This window comes from Eurytemora carolleeae, unplaced genomic scaffold (genome assembly GCF_000591075.1).
Source record: "Eurytemora carolleeae unplaced genomic scaffold, Eaff_2.0 scaffold297, whole genome shotgun sequence".
In the NCBI taxonomy this organism is placed as follows: domain Eukaryota; kingdom Metazoa; phylum Arthropoda; class Copepoda; order Calanoida; family Temoridae; genus Eurytemora; species Eurytemora carolleeae.
In genome coordinates, this window is record NW_019396222.1 from 155,043 (window position 1) to 167,417 (window position 12,375).

Genomic DNA, 12,375 nt, shown 5'->3' on the forward strand with positions numbered 1-12,375 from the left:
TTCGTAATTACCGAGAGCACGATTTTTTGTACCCCCCCCCCTCCCCTATCAATTTTGTGCATAGGTGTCATATGTAACACATGTGCCAGTGCCCGGACCCCTAGCGGCGACGCTCGACCTCCTAACTTGTCCAACCCGCAACCACTTTTTGTCTGTTCTAGCGGCAGCGCTCGGCCCAGAATTTATCTTGACCTAACCCTAAAATAATGACAAATAAGAAATCATAATTTTGCTGAAAATGAGTGGTCATGTAAAAAAATTATAGGCGGGGGGTGCAAAAATCGTTTCTAGGGCGGACCCCACTAATTTTCAGCAGAATTATTATTATTTATATAGTATTAATTAAGAGTTAGGTTATGACAATTTCTGGGCCAAGCGCTGCGGCTGTGATAGGCTAGGGGGCCGAGCGCCGCATCTAGGCCAAGCTAGGGGGCCGGGCGCAGCGGCGATATGACCAAATATATCCGTGTGTTACGTATGAGATCCATGTACAACATTTATAGGAAGGTGGAGGTCCAAAAATAGTTCTCTAAAAATTACCATTTACTTTTTCATGAAAATGTTTACCCCTGTAACATAATAATATAAACCTTAAATAAGTTGAACTGCATAATTATATTGAAAACCAGTAATCTTTCTTTAAAATAGGCTTTCTTTCTCCCGACCCTAATGCCTGAGAAACTCTATGAGGATTGAGGGAACTGGAAATGATGGACGGCAATTGCGCAAGCCCTCCATATTGAAAATTAGAAGACGACATCACACTCAAAATATGCAATCAGTTAATAAGAATTAAATTAATATCACTTCAACTCCTTCAACTCCTTCAACAAATTAACTACAGAGATTAGAGAATTATATTTTGAGATCAGGGGCCTTTACAGAGAGTATAATATTCCGATTTTTAACCTTCTCCTTATATTCTAGAGTTTTAAACCCAATTATGTTTTCAACCTTCTCCTTATATTCTGCAGTTTTAAACCTTCTCCAATTAAAATTCTATTTTCAACCTTCTCCTTATATTCTGTTTTCATCCTTCTCCTTATGTTTTGTTTTCAACCTTCTCCTTATATTCTGTTTTCAACCTTCTGCTAATATTCTGTTTTCAACCTCTCCTTATAATTCTGTTTTCAACCTTCTACTATTATTCTGTTTTCAACCTTGTCCTTGTACTCTGTTTTCAACCTTCTTCTCATATTCTGTTTTAAATCATCTCCACATATTCTGTTCATAACCTTCTCCTATAAATTGTTTCCAACCTTCTTCTTATATTCTGTAATCAACCTTCATCTTATTCTGTTTTCAACCTACTACTTATATTCTGTTTTAAACCTTCATCTTATATTCTGTTGTAAACTTTTACTTTATATTTTATTTTCAACCGTCTCATCATATTCTGTTTTCAACTTTCTTCTTATTTTCTCTTTTTAACCTTCTTCTTATATTCTGTTTTCAACCTTCTTCTTATATTCTGTTTCAACTTTCTCCTTATAATTCTGTTTTCAACCTTCTCCTTATATTCTGTTTTCAACTTTCTCCACATATTCGGTTTTCAGCCTTCACCTTATATTCTGTTTTAACCTTCTCCCCATATTCTGTTTTCAACCTTCTCCCTATATTCTGTTTTCAACCTTCTTCTTATATTCTGTTTTCAACCTTCTTCTTATATTCTGTTTCAACCTTCTTCTTATATTCTGTTTTCAGCCTTCTTCTTATATTCTGTTCTCAACCTTCTTCTTATATTCTGTTTCAACCTTCTTATTATATTCTGTTTTCAACCTTCTTCTTATATTCTGGTTTCAATTCCTTCTCCTTATATTCTGTCTTCAACCTTCTCTTTAAATTCTGTCTTCAACATTCTCTACATATTCTGTTTCAACCTTCTCCTTATATTCTGTTTTCAACCTTCTCCTTATATTCTTTTTTCAACCTTCTACTTATATTCTGTTTTAAACTTTCTTCTTATATTCTGCTTTAACCTTCTCCATATATTCGGTTTTTAACCTTCTCCTTATATTTTTTTTTAAACCTTCTTATATTCTGTTTTAAACTTCTCCACATATTCTGTTTTCAACCTTCTCCTTATATTCTGGTTTCAACCTTCTCCTTATATTCTGTCTTCAACCTTCTCTTTATATTCTGTCTTCAACCTTCTCCACATATTCTGTTTCAACCTTCTCCTAACATTCTGTTTTCAACCTACTCCTTATATTCTTTTTTAACCTTCTCCACATATTCTGTTTTCAACCTTCTCCTTATATTCTGTTTTCAACCTTCTCCTTATATTCTGTTTTCAACCTTCTCTTATATTCTGTTTCAACCTTCTTCTTATATTCTGTTTTCAACCTTCTCCTTATATTCTGTTTTCAAGCTTCTCCTTATATTCTGTTTTCAACCTTCTCTTATATTCTGCTTCAACCTTCTTCATATATTCTGTTCTGAACCTTCTTCTTATATTCTCTTTTTAACCTTCTTCTTATATTCTGTTTTCAACCTTCTCCTTATATTCTGTTTTCAACCTTCTTCTTATATTCTGCTCTCAACCTTCTTCTTATATTCTGTTCTTAACCTTCTTCTTATATTCTCTTTTTAACCTTTTTCTTATATTCTGTTCTCAACCTTCTTATTATATTCTGTTTTCAACCTTCTTCTTATATTCTGTTCTCAACCTTCTCTTATATTCTGTTTTCAACCTTCTTCTTATATTTTGTTCTCAACCTTCTTCTTATATTCTCTTTTTAACTTTCTTCTTATATTCTGTTCTTAACCTTCTTATTATATTCTGTTTTCAACCTTCTTCTTATATTCTGCTCTCAACCTTCTTCTTATATTCTGTTCTTAACCTTCTTCTCATATTCTCTTTTTAACCTTCTTCTTATATTCTGTTCTCAACCTTCTTATTATATTCTGTTTTCAACCTTCTTCTTATATTCTGTTCTCAACCTTCTTCTTATATTCTGTTCTTAACCTTCATCTTATATTCTCTTTTTAACCTTCTTCTTATATTCTGTTCTCAACCTTCTGTTCTCAACCTTCTTCTTAAATTCCTTTTCATGAGAAATCATGTAACATGAAAAAATTAATATTTTAATACGTACTATTTATTACAGACGTTTATTATTGATAAGTTATTTCACAATTAAAGTGCAAGTACTAAAAATTTAATAATGTTAGATTTTCTATCGGATAGAACATATTTTTGGTGTTCCTTGTTCCATCTTTACAATTAGGAAATGTATTCCTATATCTTCAGACTTAGAACTCAAAATCACCTAAAAATAGATAATTACAATCTACAATAAAAAAAAACATTTTTCTCAAAAACTTGTAACACTTGATCCAAAACTCTTATATTTTTTTATAGGAAACATTGGCATTCATAGAAGAGACCAGCTTTTTTGCGTTTAATTTAAAAAGTACTATTTTATGCAGTGGTCGACGATTTTAACAATACAATGAAGACAATCAGTGAGTACTATTCAATGATTAATGATTTATGTTCTTCATATAGCAGATATCAACCTAGCTGTAATTTTTTTACTTGTACCTGTACATTTACCTGAATCCTAAACATTTACATTTGTCATGAACATGTACATGTACATGCATGTTGAACATAAACCTGAACCCTGTACATTGCCTGTACCTGCAAATATACATGTATTGTGTACATCTACCAGTATCCATACATATTCCTGTATCCTGAAGTCTACCTGTATCCTACAAATGGACCTGTTTCCTGCACATGTATGATGTACCTGTATCCTTCACTTGTACTATTATACTGTATATTTACATCTATCATGTACGTGTACCTGTATCCTGTGCCGTATCATGTACATTGACCTGTTTAATGTATATCTACCTGTATTATGTATTTGTACCTATACTCTGTACATGTACCTGTATCCTTTACATGTACCTGTATCCTTTACATGTACCTGTATCATGTACATGTACCTGTATCATGTACATGTACCTGTATCATGTACATGTACCTGTATCATTTACATATAACTGTATCCTGTACACAGCATCTGTATCTTGTACATGTACCTGTATCCTGTACATGTACCTGTATTCTGTACATGTACCTGTATCCTGTACATGTACCTGTATCCAGTACATGTACCTGTATAATATACATGTACCTGCATCCTGTACATGTACATGTATCCTGTACATGTACATGTATTCTGTACATGTACATGTATCCTGTACAAGTACATGTATCCTGTCCATGTACCTGTATCCTGCAGTACATGTACCTGTGTCCTGTACATGTACCTGTATCCTGTACGTATTTGAGGATTGATCCATCTCGCATCCTGTCATTGATGCTCTGTAATAAAATTTGCCTCATCAACATTCAACATGGTAAAATACCTCAGTCATTTTCCCCATTCGTTTTCCACTTCACAGCTTAATACATAATAATGTATAAACAATTTGAAAGACTCTTTTGTTAACATATTATTTTAACAAAGGAACTGAGTTCTTGTCATAAACTCAAGTTTTTTAATCCCAATATCTTTGCAACTTAATGATGTAGACCTTTGATATTTAAAATTAGGCTTTTTAACTTAACAGAGTTCATATGGTATAAAATATCAAGTCTAAAACATCTAGTTGCATATATACTGGGATAAGAAAATCAGAGTTTGCGACAATGACTCAGTTCCGTTTACGAAAACTAAACTTTACTTGCATTCCACCGGTAGTTCTCTTTCATGAAGCACGCTGTAGTAATTTCTACAATAAACATGATAATTAAAATAGGTTAACTCCCCCACAAAAACTTTCGAAATATATCCATCCACCCTGTCTCCAATATAACCAAGGTGAAATCCGTTTGGTTTCTCAAATTTGAATTTAATTAATGGTTTGGTCTAAACTGTTTAACAATGTTTAAAGTTACGGATTTCTGTTTGTATAATTTTACATTTAAACCGGATTAACGGAGAAAAATGTTTTTATAAAAAAGGCAAAGATTTATGTTTAAAGGGACAAATTGTGTGCAAAAGTCACAGCTGGCTCGCTTAAGGTTGAATTGTTAAATTGGCGTCTATCTCTAAAGGATGAATGTTAAATTGGCGTGCATCTATAAAGGTTGAATTATTAAATTGGCGTGCATCTCTAAAGGTTGAATTATTAAATTGGCGTACATCTCTAAAGGTTGAATTATTAAATTGGCGTGCATCTCTAAAGGTTGAATTGTTAAATTGGCGTTTATCTCTAAAGGTTGAATTGCTAAATTGGCGTGCATCTATAAAGGTTGAATTATTAAATTGGCGTGCATCTCTAAAGGTTGAATTGTTAAATTGGCGTGCATCTCTAAAGGTTGAATTGTTAAATTGGCGTGCATCTCTAAAGGTTGAATTGTTAAATTGGCGTGCATCTCTAAAGGTTGAATTGTTAAATTGGCGTGCATCTCTAAAGGTTGAATTGTTAAATTGGCGTGCATCTCTAAAGGTTGAATTGTTAAATTGGCGTGCATCTCTAAAGGTTGAATTGTTAAATTGGCGTGCATCTCTAAAGGTTGAATTGTTAAATTGGCGTGCATCTCTAAAGGTTGAATTGTTAAATTGGCGTGCATCTCTAAAGGTNTATAGCAACTAAAGATTATTATTATTATTATTATAATTATTATTATCATTATTATTATTATTGTTATTATTATTATTATTATCATTATTGTTATTATTGTTATTATTACTATTATTATTATTATTGTAATTATTGTAATTATTAACCTGATTTCTGATGACAATATCATCGACATCAGGTTCCTCATCAGAATCATTCTCAAACTCCAGATCCTCAAAACATAATAATGAGAACTATAATATATTTTTAAGACTGGCTGAAGTGTCCGGTGTTTCAAAAATCGTCCAAGGTTCAGTGGACAACTGGTTCCTATGCTAATCTGAAGGACTTTCCACCTGGCCTGGCATGGAAAAAAAATGTAAATCTATCATTTTGGTTTTCTTTTTAAGTATTAAGCATCCATGATCTAACAGTTCGGTCTTTTTCCAGTAAGCTGTGACTTTTAATCATAATTTGAACTATTAAATATTATTTTTATGCATTTTCTCATTTATACTGTTCTCGGCGGATACCAAATGAAAAAGTAAAAAAGACTACTCCGAAAATTTAAAGAAATAGGCTTCCATGGCGCTTCACGCTTATCTTTGATTTTAACTGTAAAATGTTGCTCTTATATCGATTTTTTTCGTGTATTTCGAAAATCGAAAAATTTTAAAGCACATTTTTCCAATTCTAGTCATCCATAAACCTTCAGCCGTTTTCATACTTTTGGATACAAGCAAACAAACAGGCAAACAGAAAAGCAAAGGATATAAATAGAAGATGTGGAATTATAGAACAAAAGGCGTTTTTATTACCGAACGCATTTGTTTGGTCCAGGGTGCAACGGTTCAGCCGGCTAAGGTTCCTAAGGTAACATGAAAACACAAAGTCTCTAATATTATTTCTTTATTATATCTGTTACTTTTTTGGGGGATATCTGTTACTTTTTTAGGGGATATCTGTTACTTTTTTAGGGGATATCTGTTACTTTTTTAGGGGATATCTGTTACTTTTTTAGGGGATATCTGTTACTTTTTTAAGGAATATCTGTTACTTTTTTAGGGAATATCTGTTACTTTTTTAAGGAATATCTGTTACTTTTTTAGGGAATATCTGTTACTTTTTTAGGGAATATCTGTTACTTTTTTAGGGGATATCTGTTACTTTTTAAGGAATATCTGTTACTTTTTTAGTGAGGGGGATAGGAATCGGATTAATTTAATTTGAATATAAAATATGAAAACTGAAATGTATATACATATATGTTAGGTACAATTGGAACCTTTATACAGAGGTTTCAGATGGGTTTAACTATAGGGAAAACCAAATCTATAATATACAGAGGTTTCAGATGGGTTTAACTATGGGGAAAACCAAATCTATAAAACTAGAAATCTATTATTCCTATACTCTTGAAACTTTTCGAGAAACCTGCAACGATGGTTAATTTAGGTAAGAATACCTGGGGTCGGAATTAATAAATAGTATGAAGTAGTTAACCCAGGCTCGCACAAACAGATGAGTTATTTCTCCAGCGCCGCACTATAGAAGTAGTTCAACTATTCGTATCCAGTTCAAGTACTTCTTTTAATTAATTCATTAAATCCGACCTCGGAAGAATACAGAAAAAAGTAAAATAAGGAACTTCTAAACTTAAAAAAAAATACTCGATTCCTTTATCCGTAATTTAAAATAAAACTGACCTGCCTCGGTCTCCGCTCAGCTGGTTGACCCAATCCTTCCTAAAATAAACGGTAATGATCCAAATTCAGGTAACCAGAAATAACTAGCTGTCATGTAATTTAAATTTAGGTAAGACTTGTTAATTACATAGTCACGATGTAGGAAGTGTAAAACAAATATTTTGATTTTAGAACCCGGACTCAAGTATGCAAAATTATGAGTAAGGATTCGGCCAGATCCAGATTCCAGGTCACCAATGATTAGTAGTTTAGAATCCGGATTTAAGTATTAAAAATATAGGGATCAGGATCCTATAGAAACCAAAAATTATAAGTTTGCGATTCGGATTCAGGTAACCAATTATTAGAATCTGGATCCAAGAAAACAAAATTATGTGTTCCAGGTAACAACAACTTAGGATCCGAATCCAGAGAACAAATTAATAACATTTCCAGATCCAGATAACAATCAACCTTTAATACGGTTTAGAATTTGGATGAATTAAACCGGATCCAAGTAATAAAAAACAATAATTTATTTTTCATTAAAATGTCAAAATATATGTTCAAAGCCTGCAAAATTACTTGTGGTGGTAGAAATTCTCTTCATTGCATTTCTGCATTAAAATGTCTTTAATCGAGAAACTTCATCGAAAAAATTAAAAATTGTCAAAAAAATGGATATGTTTTACAACCTTTTGCTTAATTAGAAGTTTGCATTAAGAAACATGCATTAAGGGGGTTTAATGTTGGTACAGAAGAAAATTAGATAGTTAACTATATTTTAAAAGCAAAGGTGCTGATTACTCTCCTTATACGTAAATTTTCTAATATCTTTACAACCTGATGTCAGAGCGTTGACATTTCTAACTATATACTCTGCAAGATCAATAGTCAAAGTTTGAATTATCAATTAGAAGCTTCCATTAAAAGGTTGCAAAATAAAGAGATTAAAAAGTTAAAGTTTTTGTTAAGTATTCAGTTCGTTCCTTCAAACCTGTTCAATTGCTCGTCCTCGCCTAGTGCTAGATTTTATGAACGTCATTTTATAATCGTCTGCATAAGTTCTACAATATACAAAGATCATCAATAAGTTGTTGACAGTGATGAAAGGGAATGGGGGGGGGGGGGGGTCGTAGAAGCAAGAAACCATATTAAAAGTGTGTTCTCCTCTGTTAACATTTTTGGGGTTTTTGTTTTCTTAAAATTAAAAACAGTCCAGATTTGAATCGTCAAGTGGACTGATATTGATGAACTGATGAATTACAGTGTGTAAACAAATTCCGCAAAATGAAACTTATCGATCAAACTTGAGAATTATAAAGAATCCTTAACTTCTATAGGACGACATTAACACTGAAATCTAGGAGTATTTTAATCATAATTTTATGAGACACTTTATTATAACTTTTCTTTACAGCGTCGTGAGCTAATCTTTTATGTACATCATGTATATAATTTAATACATCAAGCAATTAACACAAAATATAAAAATTTATTTTATTCTCTTTGAAATTTTTACCAATTCAGTTCACAGCAATTATTTAATAAATTAACTATAAATCAAGTTAATTCTATAAACCTTGGCATAGAAAAGAATAACAATAACTTCTATTTAAAGGGAATATTAAAATATTTGAGAAATTGATAATCTATATATAACTTGAAGACGACGGAACAGCTTTGAAAGTTAGATGGGTAAAGTGAAATCTAGGGTTTCCAGGGTTTTTTTGCCCCAATGGTGCTAAATCCCCTAGAAAGAAAGAAAAAAATAATCCGTCTTTGGACTAATTCCTAAAATTCGCCCTGGTCTGAACAATGTATTAAAAACATAAAATCAATAATTCTTAGTTTTATATATAATTAAGTACTCTCTCATTTATCACAGATTTAAAAAATATTCCAGCCCGAAATATACTTTTCACTTAATGTTAAACTAAAGTAAATTCCACGCAAGATTTCATTGATTTTTTTAGCATAACTCCTCAGTTTGAAAAGTTTTTGACAAGAAATTTTGTTTTTAATTGTTTAAATTTGACCGAAAAAAGAAAGTTTTTGCCACAAAATTTGATTTTCTAAACCCAAACTTTGCAACCAATAAAGTATTTTAAACTATTAATTCTGTTAGACCAACTAACCCAAAGAATAATTCCTTTAACTAAGTTTGAAATATTAAAGATTTACACCATAAGGTTACAAAGGTAAAGGGAATAGAAAATTTGAGCTTGCGGCAAATACTCAATTTATTGGTTTTGTTTTCACACTTGTGAGTAAAACCAAAACATGAGGAGTAACGAAGTCACAAAGTATGGTGCATACATTTTACCTTCTCCGTCTTTCACAAAGGAATAATATTTTTTATGGGTTACAAAAGTTTCCTGAATAAAATATTATGGATTGTATAAATTCTCTTGCTATTCAAACAATGTAAAACGATATTAGGGTAATTTTATTTCATAAGAAAAATATACAAATTAAGGAATTGAGTCTTAGACACAAACCTAAATTTTCGTATACCTTTATCTGTGCAACCAGATATTGTAAACTTTTGATATTATTTGATCTAACAGAACTTATAGTTTGAATTATCTAAGGTCTATAACATAGGGTTGCAAAGATATAGAAATCAGAGTTTGTAACAAAGACTTAATTCCTTCAGTTTTTCAAGTTCTAATACAATAACAATTTTTAAATTGTATCTATTTCTGATTTTCATTTACAAATTGTTCAAAAAATAAGACATTAATCATGGTTGTTAACAATCCTCTGCAAGGTAATAAATCTTTGATCCTCCAAATCATTAAAATCAAAATCTTTTCTCAAATTTCATGAAGACCCCATCCTTGAAGACATTAAAATTCTTGATATCGGGAACAAGAACATCAGTAGTTTTATCCGACCTGACAACCCTGTGTTTCCTGAGCAAGTAGACAATAGTCATCTTGATCGTGAGAAGAGCATACCGCATTCCAATACAGTTCCGGGGACCTTGACCGAAGATCATCATGCCAAACTTGTTCGGATTATTTTCAGGCGCAAAGTTCTCCGGGTCAAACTCCTCAGGTCTTTTGAAGTTATCCTCACTGTTACTAATATCCTTAGTGTAAACCTTGACAAAGCGTCCTTTAGGTATAATAATATCAGTTCCGGGGACAGCATAGTCCTTTACACATTTGCGCTCAAGAGCAGGAATAATTGTCTGATAGCGGCAACACTCCGAGATGAACATATCCATATATTTCATTTCTTGAAGCTGTTCAAAGCTAACATCTTCGCAATCTCCAATAACATCGTTAATCTCATTGTAAACCTTCTCTTGCAAATCAGGAAAAATAGCCAGCTTGTGGCAAATGATTGAAATCCCTGTGGAGGTAGTTTCAAATCCAGCAAAGAAGAACAACAGAGCATTGGCAATCAGTAGTGTTTCTTCATTATATCCAATGTCTTTGATATCTTTCAACCCTGATGTATCTATTGCGGCATCTTTCTCAAAATCACTTTCATAAGTTTGAGACTTGTTTTTATTTGAAGATTTGAGTTCTTCAACCAATACATCAATGATGTCATTGCGCTTCTCCCCGGTTTCCAATCTTCTCTTGTAGGTTTTGATAATAATGTCAGAAAAAAAACTGGTGGCAACTTTGTTCAAGAAAGTAATTTTCAAGAACTTTCCTAACTTTGGAAGAGTTGCGAGAAAGAAAATCTTGAGATTTTCGAATGAAGAGCGATATCCTGGTGCACCTACTAGAGTAAGTGCCATCTTTCTGAAAGTATTGTCTGGCTCTGCAAATGAATCAACCTCAATTCCAAAGCCAGCAGAGGCAATAGAATCCAGAGTCATTAGTCCACCAGCTACCTTCATATCGATCTCGTTTCTCTCCCTTGCTTGTATGCTCACATACTTTTCAAAGTTCTTTCCAACTTTATCAATATGATTGGCCATTAATTTCAATTTTCCGCTTGTAAACACTCCGCTCATCAAGGATCTCATCTGTTTCCATTCAGTTCCAGAGAGGTTGGTTAAAAATGCTTTCGTAAACGTGTCATAGGTGTCAAATGTCCTTCGGTCAACAAAATAATCAAAGTCTTTAATGAGTACTCTCTTTGCTAAGTCTTCATCGTTGATCATAAAGTTTGGTTGTCCAAAAATGAAAAATCCAAAGACTTTTTCCTTTGGGAACTCATTTTTTACCATTTCTTCGTCTACAGCCAGTAAAGGAATCTTTCCCAGAAACATTTTCTTATAACTGCTGCTTCCAAAGGGAAAATAGGGCTGAAAAATACTACTGTAATAAAAAACCAAATAAAATAATATTTTTAACTAATACCTTTGAGAATGGTACTCCAATATCCTTGAAGAATCCGAACTGCTTGGTGATCACATAATAAACGTACAGAAGGAATGAGACCATGAGTAACACTATCTCTAAAAACATCCTTCTGAAATGTGGTTCTTCTAATCTTAGATTGCTAAAACACAGATAAAAAGTACAGCCAGAGCCTGCCATTTAAAAGCTTCGGCTCAAGGCTTAAATTAGTTGAAACTTAAATCCAAAAGCCCAAAACTAAAATCAGTCTCGATAACAGCTTAAACCTGAGTCTAAGTCCCATTTTTTAATCGCGGCTGAGGATTGTTCTAATTCCAGAATGTGAACGATGTGATTAATCTTATACTAATATAGGTTTATGTCAAAAGGTTATTGTTAGTACCAATTAATAAACTTTTTTATCTCGGCTAAACTGCAAAGAATAAGTTTTTATATCAAACAAAGATAAGGTTAGGTATTATTAGGAAAACAAAATATCTTATTAACGTTCCACAAATCAAAAACTACAACAAACAAAGTTTTTTTGTCATATATTTTTAGGGTGAGTGAAAAAAGTGTGATTAGCGTCGTCTTCTTAAAAATATTTTTTTTCATCAAATTCTTTTGCATGGTAATTTTGCAATTTTTTTATTTTATTTTTTTATCTTACGTGGTACCACAAAAATACCGCAAAACTTTATTCTTCTTTTCCTAAAATTTCATAAAAATCGGACTTATGGAAATAAAGAAAATTCGCTAAATTGTATCAGGAAAATTCTCAACATAGCGTACCAGTC

General features: G+C 32.2%; 1 protein-coding gene and 1 long non-coding RNA gene across 2 annotated transcripts; both read right to left on the minus strand.

Moving 5' to 3' along the window:
- Positions 1–3,096: 3,096 nt before the first annotated feature.
- On the minus strand, positions 3,097–5,600 carry LOC111698586 (uncharacterized). Its single transcript, XR_002764564.1, has 3 exons — positions 4,705–5,600; positions 4,288–4,342; positions 3,097–3,272 (listed from the first exon to the last, which is right to left on the minus strand). It is a non-coding gene; the product is annotated as an uncharacterized LOC111698586 (long non-coding RNA).
- A 4,355-nt stretch (positions 5,601–9,955) lies between these two features.
- Positions 9,956–11,731, minus strand: LOC111698588 (probable cytochrome P450 6a14). The gene is made up of 2 exons (XM_023468954.1): positions 11,600–11,731; positions 9,956–11,544 (listed from the first exon to the last, which is right to left on the minus strand). Exons 1-2 carry the CDS (start codon positions 11,705–11,707, stop codon positions 10,078–10,080), a joined length of 1,575 nt encoding a protein of 524 aa, XP_023324722.1. The 5' UTR covers positions 11,708–11,731; the 3' UTR covers positions 9,956–10,077.
- Between the last annotated feature and the right edge of the window lie 644 nt (positions 11,732–12,375).

What these genes read in the sequence shown, in the direction of transcription:
- LOC111698588 (XM_023468954.1), bottom strand. Translation starts at nt 11,707, where the DNA reads ATGTTTTTAGAGATAGTGTTACTCATGGTCTCATTCCTTCTGTACGTT. An exon ending in TTGGAGTACCATTCTCAAAG is followed by an intron (nt 11,545 to 11,599) that starts GTATTAGTTAAA and finishes AGTATTTTTCAG; the next exon opens with CCCTATTTTCCCTTTGGAAG.